This window comes from Neopelma chrysocephalum, unplaced genomic scaffold (genome assembly GCF_003984885.1).
Source record: "Neopelma chrysocephalum unplaced genomic scaffold, ASM398488v2 Primary Assembly neopelma1_26, whole genome shotgun sequence".
Taxonomy (NCBI): domain Eukaryota; kingdom Metazoa; phylum Chordata; class Aves; order Passeriformes; family Pipridae; genus Neopelma; species Neopelma chrysocephalum.
In genome coordinates, this window is record NW_020897695.1 from 24,697,021 (window position 1) to 24,717,527 (window position 20,507).

Consider the following 20,507-nt stretch of genomic DNA (forward strand, 5'->3'; position numbering starts at 1 on the left):
GGTAAAAAAATCAACAAAACAACATTTCCAGATATTTTCTGGAAATACTGTGATATTCAAAAAGGTTAAATTTGGGATAGAAAAATACCCTAGCAAAATCAACAAGAACCTAAAACACCACTGACATGTGAACAGTAAATACAAATATAAATGTTTTGACAACTTATCATCAATCAAAAAATTATTTTTTCCACATAAAATATTTTTTTCACATTTTTTTACATAAATTATGTAAATACATACTGTATTATCTCTGTTCTGTTTATGCAACTCAGATGCATGGAAATTAGATTAACTTATCTTGAAACTGTATAATTTTTCTTAATTGGTTTTCCTTGTTTGAAACCTGCTCTTCTTCAAAACACTTTTTCTTCCTAATGTGGCAGAAAAAAAATATCTATGGATATGTTTTCCTTAGACCTTAGCAGAGACCACTGAGAATCTATCTATATATTCTTACTAATAATGATATTAATTTCAGGACACTTCCAGGGTTTTAAATATAATTAGTTAGTACTAGATGGTCTATTGTTCATGATGAAGTAAAAGAAATTATCTGTGAAATCTTTTTTATTGCAGCTTATGCCACAAATGCTTTTATTCCTTTGATAATATTTTTACAGGATTAGCCCCACAATTAATGCTACTAAAAGTATCCAAACAAAGTGCTTACAGCTTCCAGAATAGCCATTGAATCTGAAATTCTCCCAGTTGTAAACCAACAACTGAAAAGCCTCCTAAAATGACATGTGAAGACGTTGGCACATCTTCACATAGCAGGGGCTGGCTACTGGGAGATGTGAATCTAGCTGTAGCATGTGGTTCGTGCAATTCAGTGTTTGCACAAAGAACTAGAACACTTACTCTGAAACAGAAAATCTCCATGGGCCCTGTGCAGTAAGTCAATGGTCTTTCTAAAACTTCTGTTACCAAAAATATAACCAAGTTAAGCCAACATGTTTCAATGGTAAGTAGTACCATGGCTGTAGAGAAACAGAACCAAGACTGCTTTTAACCACACAGAGCGCTCCTGCAATCCAGCAGCTAGAGAAAACTGGTCACTCAAGAATGTAGTTTTTATTTGTCTCCTCTTAAAGGTTGTTAAACAATTAGTACCTTGGAGTTTGCTAACTATTCAAAGGCAGTTTTAACATACAGATATTTCCAATCAACAGTGTTCCCAGAGCCTTAAATACTCAGATTTTTACTGTGCTGAAGAACCTAGTAAGTACAAAGTTTTGGGGTTTTTTTCACTTACCCTTTGAATAGATAAGCACCATAAGCACTTTTGTAACATCCATCATGGACAGTACTTCTGTATATTATGTTAATTAGCCCTTGGACTCAATATAATTCACAACCAATATACAGAGAGGAAACCAGAAGAACCTTTCTTACATATTATCCACTATTACTTAATGTACAGGGAATAGATCTTCCTCTTGGAAAGGCTAAATGCCCAGGCCAAGAACCTATCCAGGATACTGATTTCAAAGAATGGTACTTATGTTGACCTCTAATACTGAATTTTCTACCTAAACTGATTTTTTTTCCTTTCTCAATATTATCATGCAAATTTCACAGACAGGGTGGCACCACATAAGTACCTGATTTGCAGTTGAAAAGATTTTAAAATGGCATTTAATTTCAGATGAAAACCACTTTTTGAAGTGATACCTGAAGAGGCCACTCGAAATTTGATGTCTTATCTCCCCTAATTGTCCCTTGGAGAAAGTGCACAATGGTTTTAACAATAGTGGTAGATGGCTAGGTATGTCTAAACAACCTGTCCTCAAGAAAACAGAAAAAGTTAATATTTCTTCCTTTACTATTGTCCAGTTCTGGTCTTTCATTAGACAAGCATCCCATAGGTTTCCTGTACTAAATTTTAAAACTAATTGATTGTGAATTAAAAATTAACTTAAAACTAAGAATCTTTAAGCAGTACCTCCATTAAGGATGCACAGTTTGTCATAATAGCTGGAATGATGAAAAGCATTTAAGATGCTGGAATTCACTCTTGACCTGCTGAAAGGCCACAGGATAGCAAAACCAGTATATTTCTGCTGCTACGCTATTTCAGGGCTAAGAATAACATACAGAAGGTCTTGTATTCATGGATCATATGGCACTCACATACTTCCACCACAGTATACAGCTAGACATGTGCTCCACTGATTTTCAAAATCTAGCCACCTTTTTCTTCCATCTAAAAACTATATTTGGCAGCACAGCAAGCAGAAACTAGTTATCAGTTTGTCCACAACAATCTCCTGAGGCTGACAGACATACCATCTATCAATACTGTCGGTCACAGGACAAAAATTAAATTAAGTAATTTCACACTGAAGACTCAGTTAAACAGTGCAGAGTCCACGGAAATTATAGAACAAGATAATCTTAAGTTAAAAAGGACATGGACATAGTTTTGGACATCAAGACAAACAAGAAATCCCAACAAAGCATAACTGTTAGGTAGAAAAACTTTATAAGCAGAAGATAATAGAGCTAAGTTATTCCTGACTTCTCCATTTTGGGTAACACAGTGGAGCCAGGGACGTGTTTCACTAACCCATGTGTTCCAGTCTGTTATGTGTAAAAGCAGGCACTGTGATGATTTATACAGTCCTCTTGACAACATAGTTAACAGGGTGTAGATGAGAATAGAATGTGACCTCTGTGAACTACAGGAGTGTAAGATTTACCATAAGGGCAACTTCCAAATTCCACCAAACCAAACTTACATATTGAACTTTCTCCTTCCTTCAGGAGCCAGTGTGAAACACTTTGGAGGTGGGAATTGGACTGCTGAGAGGTGTGACAGGAGGTAGACATCTTGATGCCTATGTTATGGCTAATATAATTTCTATAGGTTTTGCCATGATTATAATAGTTAGGAAATGTATTTTCAAAAGCAGTGCATGCACTTGGTATCTAAACAAATTTCTGATCTTCATCTGGGAAGGAGTTCCATAGTTTCATTGCAAGATACGGGTATAAATATTTTCTTTTATCAGTTTTAATTGCTTCTTTTCAGTTTACCTGAACATTGACTTATTTTCACCCCTTTTTGTAATGAAAGATAAAAATCCCCCATGGATTTAATTTCTGTATCTCAGGTTTATATTGCTAACAGTACATTCCTAATGCACCTTAGATATAAATATATTACATGATTGATGATGTACTGGAACAACTTCAAACAAACAAAAAAAATTACTTCTCCAAGAAAAAAGGAATTTTATAGGTCTGTGGAAAGAAGGCTCTAAAATAACTTTTCTCTGTGAACCTCAACAGACATGAGAAATTTTGAAAGAGTCTTAGTTCAACTAATTTGTCCTGAAAGTATTTGCAAGCCAAATCAAAAAGTCAGATATCATTTTGTGTGCATGGATACTACAAAGTTCTGTGACTCACCTGCACAGCCCAGAGGTAGTCCAGACGCAGTTTCAAATCCACCTGTCTTGAATGCAGTGCCAAAGCACAAGAGAAAAGCAAAATAGCTAGTATTGGTTCATAGCCACGCATGTAAAAGGAGCCACCCCTTAAAAACAAGAAGAAAGTAAATGGGTTATTCCAGGTTTTCCAATACCTAACACCACATACTTTTAATATCAAATTTTTGGTTTAGAATGTGTGGGTACCCCCTAATCAATAGCCTTTTCTGAAAAAACTTATCTGGGCAGGGCAATGGATGACACTATATCTGATCACTGATCACACAAACAAGCAATTTCTTGAGGACTTTATAATGCTATGCATTATTATAATGTGTGTGCATGCTTTTAATTAGGAAACATATCAACACTGAAAAGCTCAAAAGCTTAAATGAAATTGGAATTGGTTGAGGGCTGCTGAAATATGGAAGTGAAGTTTTTAACTGTTTTCTATTTTATATTATAGTTAGACTGCAGTGTATTCAGCTGAAATACGTTACCATAAAACTACAGAATGCTAGCTCCTAAAAGCTGATCTCCTGTTGATGGATATTACTAGATCCTACAATTGCTGGGGACAGGATGTTTAAAGTATTTCTTATGCTTCCCTGATTCTATAGCCCTAAGCAGCACTGAACACTAGAGGACAATTCACAGATGACTAGTCAATGTCATGACTATCTACAGAGAATTGCCCATTGCTTTAACTCTGCAAGATACCTACCCCAATGCTTTTCTGTAACCACTGAGTTCCAGAATAACTATGTACAAAATTGTAACAAAAAGCAGGAGAATCATTTTTGGCAAGGAAGATACTCGTAGAAATATTGCCAAGGTGAGAGTCCCCACTACACAGGAAAGGAAAGCATAGTGGGCTGTGTCACATGGAAGTTCATTCATTGTTTTATTTGTTCCACCAGGAGATATTATAACTATTGAGCTGCTGGAATTGGTATTCCAAACCCAAGGCATGCAGCCAACCTAGAAAAGACAGGAGAGGCAAGAAGGGGAGAAGGTTAAATACAAAATAAACAGAAATGTAATTGCTATGAAGGCTGACAGTGGTTCATTTCTAATTGGGAAAATATGGCTGTGCAGTTCCCACCCAACTCAATGTTGTATTAAAATCTCCTTTTCCTGCAATGCTTCATGGAGTTTTAGCGGAGGGACAAAATTTGTTCATTAGATGCCAGTAAGGGCAAACAGCTGAAGTTTGGGCTTAGCTGAATAGTTTCTTTCTCAGTGCTCAAAATCAACAGATTCTCACACCAGCATATTCCTGCAAAATTAAGGAACTTCAGTTAACCTTTACCATGGCCATGCAGGTGAAGAAGGATCTTGCACAGAGCACAGAAATAAATGTGTTTGTTTTATTGACTATGTAAGTCATATAAATTTTAATTACTTAAATACAAAATAAAATATGTTTTAATCATTGAGTGAAAAACTAAACATGAATAATATCTTTTTTCCACCTCAGAGCTACTTCTGCTGTCACATATGGTTCAAAAACAAGGACTCAATTATCCCTCTCATTTCAGTTATCCAAGGAGTTCCATTTCCTCCCTAGACTGGAAATAAAAAAAATGTTTTAGTGCATTTCTTATGGGAAATTTGGGGAAATTTAACCTGGTTTTTCTAAAGGCAATGTCATGTACACATTTCGGAGCTGTTACCCAAGGAAGAGAGGAATTTCTGGCAAATAGTGCAAGTCCCTAGAGCTCCAGTTTTAACTGCAGTCCAACCTTCACCCCTAACGAAGGAAAAGGATAAGAGTTAGTATAAGTGGGGAGAGTGGGATGGTAGCGTGGAATTGATTTTAACAGGCACTGCCACATATGCCCTGCCCTGTACTTAAGCTTCTCTTTTGAAGTGTGTTATAAGACCTTTTTATTTCATCCTAAGCACTGACAATGAAATTTTATACCATGCTGTAAAGTAACTGACAACCTTAAGGGTGATTAAGCAATGTACTTTACAGGGGGTTGTAGTAATTTAAAAAGATGAAATATAATAAATATAATAAATATAACATTGTGAAATGAAGGAGTGAAGTGAAAAATCCCTTTAATGTGATTGGGTTCAGTATCCTTAAAAATGCTCTTCATACTAAACTCATCCAAAAACATTCACAGGCATGAGCACTTCATCAGTGATCTGCAATCCACCCAGGAAAACACCCTCTGCTGTACAACCAACAGTGAAACCTCAACACCTAGCTCCTCTGACAGATGAGAATTCTAGAGGCATTACTTTGCAGGAACTATTAATTTCTATGGATGAAACATTTCTCTCTAGGTTACAGGTTATTTTTGTTAAGGAAAGGATAATGTTGTATTTGTGACCTATTTTAAGTCCTAACTGAAGGATCACTGCCTTGTTGGAGGTCAGAACTTCTGAATTCTAATCTGACTTCTTCCACTGTTGTTCAACGTTTCTTTAGGGCTTACGATGTCTGTTTCTCATTTTCACCATCTTAAAGCGGCAATGATGGTGTTTGTTTCATTCGGTCAAAGTGTCAGATCTACGGAGGCTGACTCACAAAGATTTCAGCTGTCATAACATTAGTCTTAATCCCAAAGTCATATACACAGAACTTGCTGAGAAGCTAACCTGGAGGCACTGCACAGCTCTATGCCTTTTGGGCTAATGTCTGCACTGAGAACCACATATATGCCTGTGTTCTGTTAAGGCCGTGTGTTAACTAACAGCTGATGTTCAGGGATTCCCAGGAATGTCTCAACATCAGTAATTCTTGGTTTCTCTCAGGACATTGGAATTCACAGAGAAGGGATCCGCTGTCCATTCAGTTCATGTGGATAAGCTTGGTATAAGTTCTCAGCGCAGGTCCAGGAACGAGTGAATACACAAAATACAAAATAAGGGGCTTGGTATTTCAGTTAGCACTGAGAATTGCTCATGTCTTCTTAATGGTCAGAATACATTGTTTAATTCCCCTAGAGAGGCATGATTTCACACATCTGCCTTCTTAGCATTTCCAGTTGTGTTTAGTGTGCTACTTTTTGTGTGGATTCTTTCCTTTGAGTATCCTCACATGTTTAATACATTAGCATTAGCAGCCAAAATGCTGAAAATGAGTGTTTGGTATTTGGCAAGGCAACTGAATGACAAATATTTAGGTGGAAGTTTAAATTTGAATTCAAGTCCACCATGTAGAACTAGCTGCTAATCTACAGTAAAAGAGGCTCAAGTTTCAGAACTGTTAAGCAAGGTCACTTCATAGAACAGAAGCTTTCTAGATATTAGATGTGAATGGATTGCGTAAGTAGCACAGTGTAAGCACCTCTTCTTGTTACACAAAACTGTCCATATTTTAAGATGTCTTTATCTTTTCTGATCTGTCTGGACTAAAAATATCCCCCTGTTATTACACAGAAATATGTTTTATAAGTTGCCACATAGAAATAGTAATCTTGTTTTGACACCATGCCTTGTCTGTCACAAAATATTAGCCAGTGAACTAGGAAGCAAGTTGAACATTTAAAAAGAATTTTCCCATAAAGTACAAGACATCAGCAGACTATATGATACTAAGTTTTGATATACAGATTTCTATAGGTGTTGACTAGGTATGATCTGTGCAACTTGCTAATTGCTTTGCCATTCCTAATTCAACACCTTGTCAGTTCAAGTTCAAATTACAGCAGAAGGGTTAATTTTGAAGAAACATGCCCTGCAAGTACAAATAATAAAGAGAGTAGGAATTCACCAGACGAGACTATGGTTGCATTTATCAATGCAAACAACTATTGCATTAATAATTGCATTTATCAACGTGTTTAATGGATCTGTACCACATTGTTCTTTAAACATAATGTTAAGTGATACTTGATATAAATACTCACCACACATCCTTGAGCCACGGAGTATATTAAGATCACAATAAAAATACACAAAATGGTACGAATTTGTATTGTCAGGCACCCTGGAAAACACTAAGGAAATAAAAAGAAAGATTTATAGATAAATATTTTAAAATATTTTAAAGTGGGGTAGATATTTTTTAGTAGTCTATAATAAAGGTGAATAAGGGATATGGAAATTTAGCCTGCATTGCAAATTATGAAGCTGCAGTTATTGTTGTGCAATAACTGTTATGCAGTTATTATTGTGTAGATGTGTTTTAATGGTAAACGCAGCTTTGGGGATAATAAATATGAAATTATTACTACTATGCATTATTTCTCACTATAATTAAAACTCTTAGAAAGTTTAATAGCATGTCTACTCATGATGCAAATAGTAAATTAGGATGGCACTTGATCTTGCTCTCATGGGAAAAATATCCAAAGCAACTTTTGCCTTGCAAATTATCAGTTCCAAATTGTGACCCAAGAGAACATACTGTGATAGCATAGAATTTTGGAGTGGTATTTGTGTCTTCTGTTATAATAGTCATGTTAAATGCCATGCCCGGGTAGTCTTAATTATCAGGACTCATTAAAAATATTGAATTTGTCAGAAAGAGCAGTAGAGAACAAAAATATCTGGTGAAATGGAGTCTTGCTTATCTCCATTTTTACTCTGATTTCATCTATCACACTTCTAAATGTGTGAAGTTCTTGCTGCTATGAAGCCTATGACAGAATGTGAGAGAGGAAGGGTAAGTCTGTCAGACTTGTTCCAGTCATACTGGTCTATTCTGCTTTCAGGTAAAGCTGCTTTCCTTCCTTACCCCTCTCACTATGAGTGTGTGGAGTATTTACTACATACTGGATCTGTGATATATCTTTCAGACCACTGGACTTCTTCCAGTGACTTCAAGGGTCAAGAACCAACTCCAAGAAACAATCAGATTTAAAGTGGGGACAATCCTATATTCTTTAAAAGGAGGGGGCTCAGATTTATCAAGGTTGAATTTGACTTAAAGTCAAAGAGAGAAAGCAAACACCTGATTTTTGGATGAAAATCACCAGTTGTGAAGGAAAGCTGTTCACTTCATGGCTATCACCAACATCAAAAGCATAGCTTCCAGTAGGCAGCAAAGTAGTCACAGAGAGGGACTACTGTAGCCTTGGCACAACAGAAATCATATATTTAAATACCTTCCCTTCCTTTCACATATGCAGAGACATTTCCCCTGTATGTGTGACCATGAATTAAAAATTGAGGTAATTATAGGTGAATCAACTTTGTTTGGGCTGTGACACATGAGAATACAGCAATTACAGCAGAAATAAAATGTATGAACTGCAAATACATTCTGACTTCAGTATGAGTTAAGTCCATGTAAGTGTACGTGTGGGACAACCAACATAATATCAATAATAGATTTGTATTATGGACCTGAGTTACTTAGATACACCATAAACCAGATTAACTATTAGTCAGCATCAATAAAATACGTTACGATACTCAAGGTATATCAGCTTTAGTAAAACAGTGAGCATATTGCTGAACAAATACCTCAAATTGTAAGAATCCGAGATTGAAAAACTGTGTCTCAAGGGAAAAGATACAGCATTGTCCAAAATTACATTATGAAAAAAGACAGACTATTTCCACATTCATTCATCACTATCATACAGTTCAGGTTGGAAGGGACCTCAGGAGGCCCAAAAGTACTGTCTGCCTTAACCCCCAGAGTCCCGGGGCTATTTTTGCAGAGCTGGTCACTCCTCAGCCTGTGTTATTGCAGGCAGTTCTTTCTTCTCAGGGCCTGGACTTTCCATTTATGCATGCTGTATTTCATAAGATTCCTGTTGGCCCATTCTGTCAGCCTATCCAGAATCTTCTCAATAGTCATCCTGACAGCTATTCTCCCAAAACTGGAGTCACTTCACATGAGTATACTCCCTGTCCTTCTCCAGGTTGTTGATAAAACTGTCTAACAGGACAGGATTCAGGATAAATGCCTGTGGTACCCCCCTTACTACCAAATAGAGTACAACCATAAACTGCTATGCTCTGAATTTGATCATCCCAATGGCATTTTACCCATCAAATTGTCCACTGAACTAGACCAAAATCCTATACACACATGGTGTGGAATGTCCAGATTTATCCACATAAATTAAAAAAAAAAGTTAATTTTGTTTGAAGGAAATATATACATTCCATTAATTCAGTTTGCAATCAAATTCAGTTTGCAATTATCTACTGCTTATTAAAGAGAGCTTGAAGATAATGAGGGATTGTTAACAATGACAAAACAACGCACAGATTCAAAGACCATGTGTCCTGACACATTGTACAATTTTTTTTGGTCTGTGTGGTAATAGATGTTCTATATGTTGATATGCTAGGCTATTGTTTTAAAAAGAAACATTTAAAAGATAAGGTATGAGACATGTCTGAATTAAAACTCTGACACTAACAAGATTTATACTTCTGACTTTAAGTCATTCTAAGATTGTATCCGCTTTTTTACAATAGCATAGAATTTTGTGCACTATTTTCTTTGTTTTATTTTATTTGTGGAATTTTTATTAACTATATAAGTACTGTCAGAGCCTCAAAATGCTAGGTAACTAGTACAGTAAAACATTGTCATAGTGGTTTTAGGAGTAAGGCATTCAACGGTAAAGCATGGAGAAGCTGAGTCACTTATCTAGTGTGAAAGAAAAAATAAATGACAGAAGACAGATTAAAATAGGGGAATAACTGGTTTACATTCTATACATTCTACATCCTTTATACATAGCATATTCATTATATTTTATTTACTCTATAAGACAAATTTTCACCACAAAATTTTAAACTGCGATATTCTGATGTTTTATATTTCTTTATTTTTCTAATGGTGGATTTGATCCTGTAAGGTATTGAATCTATATAGGAACCTGGAATAAATACAGATTTTGTTGACAAAACGGATGGAACACATCTCAAGTTTGCACTAACCCCAGGGAAACTGTATGAAGAGAAGCAATTTCCCATAAACTTCATCTGTGTTTCTACCATCTACACAGAGAAGAATAGATGATAGACTACTTTGCCTTAATGAAACAAAAGAGATCATCAAAATTACTCCCAAATAATTGTGCAAGTTTATAAATATGGTTCTACTCTGTACCTGATACTCTGCTAATATGCTATTTAAGTTTCCATGAAAACAATTACTTTTCTCCTGCCAAAGGACATTTTTTTGAACTAAAATTAGTGTGTGCTAATCAGAAAAGCTGATTAACTGTGTAGGTGTTTTGTCCTGATATTTGTCTGAAAAGTCTAAATTTAGATTAATCCGCTACAGATTTCTTTAATCAGAAAATCAGCCTGTAGATGCTTTATTCTGATGTGGCAGACCTAGTTCGCTAATAATGCAATCAAATGTCCTTCTACATCATTACTGTTGTGAAAATATAATGCAGGAGAATTAATCATTACTAAAGGTTTTGAAAAGGCCAAGGTTTATCTGTGCAAAACATTGTACTTTACCATCAAAACACCTGCAGCTTTGGCAGGAAAAATTTTGAAAACAGAAGGGAATTTAGCAGGACTTTACACCCAGATACCAGCTGAAATGGAAGGGAGAACTAGTGTGCTCTGCTGTCAAAAAGGAGTAGAAGTCAGATTAAAGCAGTTGTTTTTCTGAACACTGCAATGATTCAGTACCTAGTTGTAAGTGTCAAGGGACGATGTAGTAAAAAAGACAAAAAGCATAGAATTAATGGCACTGAATGCTACAGTGCTGTAATGATTACTCATGTAAAGTCTACTTTCAGGTGATCCATCTTTGTTTTTGAAGTGCCTAATACACATTACTTCACAATGAATTTGAAAAGCACGCAGATTTCAGACTCTATGAATCTGTGAAACTTACACAGATGACTTCATGTTCCAAAGAACAAGCATAGCATGGACACCAAAAAGAAGAATAGTCATAAAATCTTAAATCACTTACTTGTACTCGTGTGACATGTAGATACATAATACAAGCCACTAGGAAGCATATGCAGAACACCAGGAGAACAAGAACTACGGTACTCCTAGAATCAAAATACAACAGAAGTAATGCAACTCAGTAGCAGATGAGAACAAACTGCCGTTTGGGGTCCTTCTAAAATGGTATTTTAAACCAATAGTGTAAGATCTCCTCCTCAACCTTGCTGTAATACTAACCACAGCAGAGAAAATTTAACAGTGAAGGGCACTCCTCTCAAGACTAAGACACTAGTAAATGGTCTTGTATATGGTTCCCACTCTGGACTCAGCAAGGATATCAAAGCACCTCAAAAATTCAAATATATGGTGTGTCAGGAGAGACACTTTCTAATTGTAGGCTAATACAGAATATTCAGCATGATGATTCTCATAAGGGAGTATGCAACCCAATTACTTGGCCTTGGCAGCTATGTAACAGTTACCAGATGCTTTTTCCCTCTAATCTCTCTTTCTCAAAGATTCAGAAATCAGAGGTCATTCAACTCAGTCACTTACCAAGTCAAACAAAATCAGACCAGACTGCCTTCTAATGAAACAGAACAGAACAGAACTCCTTCCTCAGTCTTTCTCAATGGTTAGACAAATCTTAGGTTTCACAAAGAAGTTGTATTTTTTAATTCTAAATCTTCCCTCTCCTGATCTGTCAAAATAGGCTTGTTCTTCATGGGAAGAAGGGTGAAAACCAAGAACTTTCCACCTCCAGAAAACTTCTGTTATTGGAAAAGTACTGTATGGATGTGTGCAACTTGACAAAAATAACTCCACCAGTGCTGGTACTGGTGCATTTGATTTTTACTTAGGGATAGCCCCGCCCCACGCCAGCCATGGAACCAGGGCTGCATGACATCAGCATAACACAATCTTCACATCTTCTTTTCTAGCTTGTGAGAACAAACCAGCCAGCCCAGAAGATGTGAGTCATGGTTTCATATATATGTATCTGTGTGTTGATGATTACTGGGGAAAGATTGGTTATACAGGGTTTTGAACAGCAGAAGTGTGCAATTCTCCTGTATAATTTCTAACTATTTGGCTTTGATTTCAAATTCATATAATGATTCCTACCGATACAGGAACAGGGAAAATTCTGTATTGTAGTATGTGTAACCAGAATGGGGAGGTAACTCTAGTACGGTCAGTGTGGATTCTGAATACAAGTATTAATAGACTACAGGCTCTCACGCTTCTAGAGAATTGACTTGTATTCAGGATGGTAGTATGCTAGAAAAGAATGCAGGGGCCATGAATGCAATGACATCTTTTAGGCAGCAATAACCAACAACTGACATTAGTGTTGAGTGGGACCCTGACAGACATTTGGGTTGGCATTTGTAAAAGGGGCTACATTGTTTTTTAAAAAATAAACACATTATAAGAAATCAGAAAGGTTCATCATCAGAGCTTTTAATGGCTACATTGCATGTATGTCTCCATAATTGGACAGATTAGGTTGACTGGAATACAACCTTACTTTCACCAACTCCATCTGGGGACATGAAATATGCCTTTAGCTGAGAAGCTGTTTTGCTCAGATGATGATAAGAATTGTGAGAATGTCAAGCCCATTGCTTTCTGTGTATTTATGCAGCAACTGGCTTTCGTACAACATGTAGTTGTCTAGATTTTGAACCTCCTCCTTGGAATATTGCCATACATCACTTCTTCCATTAGAATAACATATCAGAAGTCTTGTTTTGGCTTTTGCATTCTTTTGTCATATTTATAACTGCTTTGGCAATCTAAAGAGCAGCCCAAAGCTCCAAGTTCTGGGGAGAGGGGAAATTTTCCTATACTTCCAAAGTTTTAATTTAGTTCATGGTTGCATATGTATCACAGTGAGGGAAGAGCCCAAGAAGACTAGTAATTTGGCTAGAATAACAGACACTGGAAGAAAGAACTTAGGAGCATTCAGTGGATGGATTTCCTAACTAACCCAGTCCATCTTCATGACCTTCAGTGGTGATATTCTGCTGGAGCTTGTGTGTCTGTCAGATCAGAGCTTAAACTAAATCTCTGTCCATCTGTTTTTTAAGTGACAGTACTTTTTGGAAAGGTACCATATGATTCTTGGAAATTCATTCTATTTTTTTTTTCACTTGTTTCTCCTTGTTCAAAACTGCCATATACTGCAGCTGTGGTTTACTGCAGAAGAGGGTGAAAGACTTCTTAATTATGTTCCAATTAGTCAGCAAAGTTGTTATTCTGGAAATGATGACGTAAGTGATGATTTTTGCCAGTGTTTCTCAATCTTTCAATAAGAAATAATAGACCATAAAAGTATTACCCTGACTGGGGATTTGTGAATAGAAAAAACCAGAATTTTAAATAGGATTTTCATTAAGTGTGGCCACCTCTATTCTCACTGAAATTGTAATAATTAGTAAAAGTGAGTAAAGTTTATTTTTAATGTTTTGATATTCTAATATAAAAAAGCTTATTAATAATAAGTTTTATACCTTAAACACAATTCTATCTACTTATTATAACCTCTAGATTTGAAAGTGAAGTTTAATTATTTTTTACTTAGTAAGAAATCACATAGAATTGACAAAATCTGAAGCAATCACTAAACTGTATCACTCAGCAATAGTAATAGAACAGCCCCCAAATACATCATGAGCATTTGGTTTTGTCTGGGTTAGCGCAGTCAAGGCCTGATTGCAACTTATGAGTGCATGGCCAAACTATCCACTAGGCAGTTTATGTAGTGATAGCATTGATACAAAAAACCTCAATGCAGGCTATAAATTTTGGGTCGAAAAGCTAGGTGGATACTTCAGTACTTACTTTCCATTAAAATCCGTATAGTTTTATCTATGTTGCTATCAATACCTGAAGCACCTCATCCAAAGTCAGCACAAACACATCTAAAAAAGCTGTAGTAAAACCTTTGTTTGTAGCACAGAAATGCTTTAAATAAGTTAGAAATAAACATGGAAAGTTTAAATAAGTTTAAATGTGTTTTTTCCTTCCAAGTGCATCCTTCTACCAAAAAAAAAAAAGATAGTGAAAAGTGTCTCCTTTGGACAAATAGATGGAAAGAGATTAGATTGAGAATATATAGCAGAGAATCTCCTATATTAGAAGATGCCAACTTTGGTGCTCATTCCTGTTCCGAAGACTTTAATGTTTTGATTTGTGCAGGATGTCTGAAGATGTTCCACTTTGATTTATAACGGCAAAAGACAGAAACTTACTGTGGTATTATTAGAAGGTAGACAAGGCCAAATAAGGCAGCTAGAATTAATGAGAGAACTACAGCACTGGTGAAGTACTCGTCTTGAAGCTGGTGGTACTGTTAAAGAAAGGAAGAAATTAAGACAGTAGATATTTTACATACACCTAGTTAGCAACACTTGTCCATTCTCAGTAAGAAAGAACTATAGCCTAAAATAAAACAAGCTCCTACGTAGTTTGAAAACATACAAATAATCATGGCTTAATTCACATGAAAAAAACAGATGAGGCAAGTCTACACAACATTTTCCTTGACAGACTTCTGTTTTACCTTGTAACTAGTCAAAACTAGGTTAGGTTCAGATGTAAGTTTATCTTTTGGAGAAAAAAAATTCAGCCATTTTGAACTAGAAGGAGGTGGCACTTCCTATTCTCTACTTACTCATCATGAAACAAGGCTAAACACCCCTTGGTGCTGCCTTCAAGAAGTCCTGTCATCTCAGCTGCTCGGGACAGGACACTAATGAGTGGACTTGGAGGCAGCTGCTAATGAGATGCATGGGTTTAGTTTTGAGCAGCTACTGTCTTCAATTCCACTAAGCTACACACTTTACAAGATAACACTTTATAGGGGTAGAAACACATAAGTGTTTTCTCAGAAAGATTCAAAGTTCAATCTCATTTACATCAAAAGACTTTCTTATTTTGAAAGAGAACAGTTACACTCGGATAATAAATTACTCTGGAAACTTCAAATCAAAATTTATGCTCAAAACCTTAAAAAATTAGATCCAATATGGCACACAGACTTCTGACTTGAAACAGTACAGACATGAAATCTTAGACTATAAAGTGACTTACAGTAGAACATTAAATGTTACTACCAAATTAATCCAAAACCATAACACTTTTGCTTTTTAAAAAACACATAAACTACAGGCTGTAAATACAAACAATTTGTATTTACAAACAAAACCAAGGTAGGAACAATTGTTAGCTTATATGCATAGTTATAAGTCTGGAGTTAATCCACTGCTTTCAGCAAAGTCAGACTGGTGCAAGACCACAACCTTGCCCAGAGACTTAAGGGGTTTTTTTTGGTTATTTTCTAGAACTGATGGGATCAATACTTATCAGGCTAATATCCAGAGAGAAGCATCCTCCTGTCATTAAAACTTTTCCAGAGCACATGAGTTAGTAGGCAGCCACATTGCCATGAGACAGGGGACACAGGTCAGGCAGTTTGGATACGCAAAAGAAAGATGAAAACACAGGATATGTAACATTATGGAATAGGATCTTGGTAAGTAGGATGATACTGATCTTTCTTTTTATCCCCTTCAAGCGTTTCGATACAAGGTATAGATAATGTCTCCCTCTTAACTGAGAGACAGTCTAGTGAAGTATTTAACGATAGCGAGTAGAATTTAAATATTGTATAAAAACAAACAAAACCCCAATGCTAGGTGGCTCATGGTCAGTGAAATCAGTAAAAATAATTTAAAACTCCCTTACTTTATTTTCACGCTCAATTTGCTTATACTTCAGGGTAATGAAGTTCAAGTCAGCCATCTCAGACTCAGTTTGCCGGGCCTCTATCAAGCGGCTGATGTATCTGTTTACTCGAGTTCCTGGAGTGTTGTATACAACATTGGTAGAAAAAGAGGAACGATTCCTGAGTTTTTCAGAGGCTGTTCTTAATGCTCTCCTCTGGGGCACAGATGAAGGAAGAAGCATAGATTTTATTAGCACTGAAATTTTTCATTGCTGTTCATATTACCTCAAGCTCACAGTCAAGATGAGGAGTTCATTAAACAGAGTAACTACAAAAGACAGAGATCTTATCTCCATGCGAATGCCATCTTGTAAAAAACTCCTTAGCCGAAATCCTGATTTCATTCAAACCAATGAGAGCCCCCCCACATTGCATTCCAGGATTTTAATCCAGAAATTCTCTTCACACACTGCCCTGACACTTCTCTGCCACTGAGGAAATAATCAGTTTGCTCCCAATCAGTGTGACTTTACCTTGCAATTATTTTTTCTTGACAGAAGGCATGAAGCTCTGGACATCTTGAAGACAATATAATCAGGCTCTTCATGACACAAGAAAAGTCCTACTGTCTAGGTAGCAATGCATATTTTGAAAAGATAATTTTCCTTAACCACTTACAAAATGACCATGTGTGACTTCAGAGGGCCTGAAATCTCAAGTGTTCCTATCTTTAACTCACCCAAGTGGCTTTCTTGTTAAGACCTCTTGAGTATGCCTCACGTGCACTTGCAGATCCAGATGGCACAATCCAATAAATTATCAGAGCTAACCTGTGCCTAACTGGCTCCTTCATGGCTGAGGTAGCATGACTGTCAAGATGATCACTTACAGTCCCTTTCAGTGGAAAATATTTATCACAGAGCGTATCTGAAAGGGATTTTAGACAAGCTGTCTTGCTTTTCACAGAGAGCACTCGGGAGACCGTGAGCGGCATCTCCGCCACACTGGTGGCAACCATCAGTTGAGGGCACTGTAATCTAAACCATTATGGCTAGATCTGTACTACTATGAATAGAGAGGGATCAAGCCTTACTTCCCAGAAGAGTTTTGACAACCAAGCTTGGGCAAGTTCTACTATTTCTATAAAGTTAAAGGAATACTTTTTTATCTAACATCTGCGGAGTTCAAGACAATTCAAAACATTATGGAATGACAAGTTTGCTCAGGATATAATCAGTAGAGTCTGTCAGCAAGATGTTAAAGAAGCAAACAAAATTTCTCTCTTCAGAGCAGTCAGTACTTAATAAGCCCCTCTTTAAAGGTTACACTACAAAATATCCTTTTAAACCAGATAGTAAAAAAAGGTGGTGATTGCTATTTAAGCAATCCTGCAGGAATGGCCATTCCCTGTCTTATTCCACAAGTAGTTCTTATGAGATCCTCATCAGTAAACAGACTGTGGAGTACAGCAGTTCATTAGCTTACATAGCTTATGTTATATGGATATTATAACTGAATATGTATGAACAGCGGGAAGGGTTATCTGCTGACTGGCACATTAGCTTTCTGATCATAAAGAAAAATGGACCTTAGCAAAGATAAAAATAGCTTTCCCAGTCTTGCTTTGCTGGCTTTGCATGTAGAGAGGAGGCTATACCAGCACTAAACAATTATGAGGCTACTTGAAACATTTTTCTTCAAACTATCAGATCCCATTACTTCGTAAATTGTCTGTGGTGTAAGAACTAATTGTTTCAACGTGAAACATAATCTGGGGGACTTACATGGACTAGAGTTTTTAATTCTGATCTTCTGGGTACAGTTCGGAATAATTGAAATCTTAAATTGCCAGCCAAACAACTATTCTCAGTGTTTCTAAAGAGATAAATTTGTTCTCTTGCAGAAGACATTTGTCCCACTAGTTTGCAGGGAAACTGAGTGCTTTCAAGAATATTGTCAGGAATACATAATTTTACTTGACATAAACAATAATTAGTTACCATATGTATTGCATAAGGTGCAGCAGAAAGAACATCTTCGAGGATTTTTTACAATTCAAATTTAAGCCTATAGTATAATAACAGGGTGAGCAAAATAGCATTTAAAAAGAATGTTTCTTTGCTTTAAAACCTGGAAGGAGGGTAGATGATGGGTGTTATTCTGATATATGGAATAAATTGTATTATCTATTCTGCCATTTTGAAATAGGGTTAAAGTTACTGTTCTTAATCAAAATAGCTGTTCCTTACATATAATGATTTCCTCTGTGTCTCCTATTTTTATCTCTATTATTATTTCACACAGCAGACTTAGATTGCCTTATATGTGATCAAGCCAGTATTTATATTTCCCAGAAATGTACTGGTTTCAAAGCCTTTAAAGCCCTGCTTGTTTTACCTGATTTACATGATTTGAGGACTGAAAGCTCTGAAGAAACCCTGCACTGCAACACAGTGTATTTATATTAATAGCATATAATATAAATTCGTGATAATTTTTACATAAAAGTTACAAAAGCTCAAAACAATTGTTTCAGTTAATAACAGCATTGTAGAACTTCACTGAAAATGTTCTGACATGCAAAAATTTTCATCAGATCCCTAGCAAACTCATAGGGGTATTTTCTGTGTATATTACTATATTTATATATACATATACACAAGATACAATGCAAAATATTGCATATGTTTCAAAGAACGTGTGGGTTCCTTTTTTTAAATAGTAAAAGACAGCACTAATTCACAATTGGAAGGTCTTGTACATGGCTAGTTTCAAAATAAAATCTGGAGTTTCTGAAAGTCTCCACTGCAAATGTGTTTTAAAGATACTAACAGACTTTTCTGCCCTTTTCCTGCAGAAGAAACACAAGCATATGTAAAACTCAAAATATGAAATTTTGAATGTTTTCTGAAAGTAAGATTTAGACTGAATCTTCAATAAATGTACATTATTAAACAAAAATAACAACAAAAACCCCCAAACAAACAACCTTCCCCCCCAAATAATGTGGAGAAATCAGTCTAGCTGAATTACTGCTTCCAATGACACCACTCACTGGTGGAGTGACTATGTAATATTGCCACCTGCTGGCTAAGAAAATGGAATGAGCAATTCTAAAGGGTTTTTTTCATAAATTTCTGGGTAAATTCATGTACAGAAAAGGAAGTAAATCAGGCTACTAGTATGTAAAGCAATTTTGATTTATGGCATTACAAGGCATCCAAGAAAGCAGAATTTGTATTTGTATTAGGAACTTCCATGTTTAGGATTTGTATTAGGGACTAAGAGGGGTTTTGACTAATCAGTTGCCTTTCATTTTTTAGAGAACCATGTAGAGATATAAAATTATTCTGTTGCTTTGTATTTGCCATCAACAGCTTCAGACTGTGATGGACAAAAGATGCAAAATAATATCTCTTCAAAATGATGGAAAAAGCCTCAGAAACTCTAATTTCTGTGAAGGAAGCCCTTAATAGAAACCACATAAGCCACCTCTACTGGCGTTTCCAAGAGGTGCTTCAAATTTGAGGCCTTTTAAATTTTGTTTTTACAGTGAGCATTATATAATGCTAGCTTCAGCTCCAGTAGGAACACCAGAAACTTCTCTTTCAGTCGATAACATCACCCCTTATGTTCTCAAAGCAAGTCTGCTGGATGCAGTCCTGGAACTGATGCACAAAGAGTGCACATGGCCCACATGGATTACCTTATCATCATCCTCGCACGTCATGACATTGGAGAAAGGGATCTCTGCTTTGAACATCTTACGACAGTGCATGAGCTGAACAAGCAGATAGCAGACTGTCTTGAACTTCATTCTTTTTGCAGGCTTAATGTCTGAGAGAATCAGTCCAGGAAATATCTGTTGATCAGAAAAATAGTATTTATAACTGTCATTACATTCCCATGCAGACATATATACTTGCAGTCATTTGCACCACCTAGTGGTCATAACAAAGCAATATTCTAATCAAGAAGCAATGCATTTTGATAAACATCCTATATTTGCAAATGAAGATTACTTTATCTTTTTTAATCTGAGATGTAAAGAATCTATTGAACAGATTTTAAACTCATACTTAAAATTTTGGGAACTGTTTTCTACTTAGATATTTAGACTCTAAAACAGTGTATTAATGATAAACTCATGAAAGAGGCAATACTTGTATTTTTAAATGTTAAAATAAATTCTAGGAAAATATAGGAAAAATAATGAGGAAATCAGGATTTTTATCAGTCGATGTTAAAAAATGTAATTTCAGTCTTTTTCGTCTTTCCTCATTCTGCTATTTCAGCTATTGGTAAGCTCATTAAAATCTGAAAAGGATAGCTTTTGCTTTAAAGATAGACATATATATATATGCCTTAGAAGGAGTTTGTGAGGCACTGATGTTATATCTTACATCTTATTTCTTCAAAGCACAGAGCATTATACCACGGAGAAATACTCTCAGAGGGTTGGGTATAATCTATTCCTTTTACCACAGGATTCG

General features: G+C 36.0%; 1 protein-coding gene across 4 annotated transcripts in view; it reads right to left on the reverse strand.

Annotated features, from left to right (window-relative positions):
- ADCY1 (adenylate cyclase 1) overlaps positions 1–20,507 on the reverse strand; it is a 150,544-nt gene that overhangs the window by 13,454 nt on the left and 116,583 nt on the right. For all 4 annotated transcript variants that reach the window (XR_003533050.1, XM_027675962.1, XM_027675961.1 and 1 more), the window contains exons 8-14: positions 19,721–19,876; positions 16,035–16,229; positions 14,540–14,637; positions 11,302–11,386; positions 7,304–7,393; positions 4,162–4,418; positions 3,418–3,544 (exon numbers count right to left, since the gene is read on the reverse strand). Coding sequence is in view for 3 of the 4 variants with exons in the window: in XM_027675962.1 (XP_027531763.1) it covers positions 3,418–3,544; positions 4,162–4,418; positions 7,304–7,393; positions 11,302–11,386; positions 14,540–14,637; positions 16,035–16,229; positions 19,721–19,876 (1,008 nt within the window). In the remaining variant the exon portion in view is untranslated. The remainder of the gene's footprint in view (positions 1–3,417; positions 3,545–4,161; positions 4,419–7,303; positions 7,394–11,301; positions 11,387–14,539; positions 14,638–16,034; positions 16,230–19,720; positions 19,877–20,507) is intronic.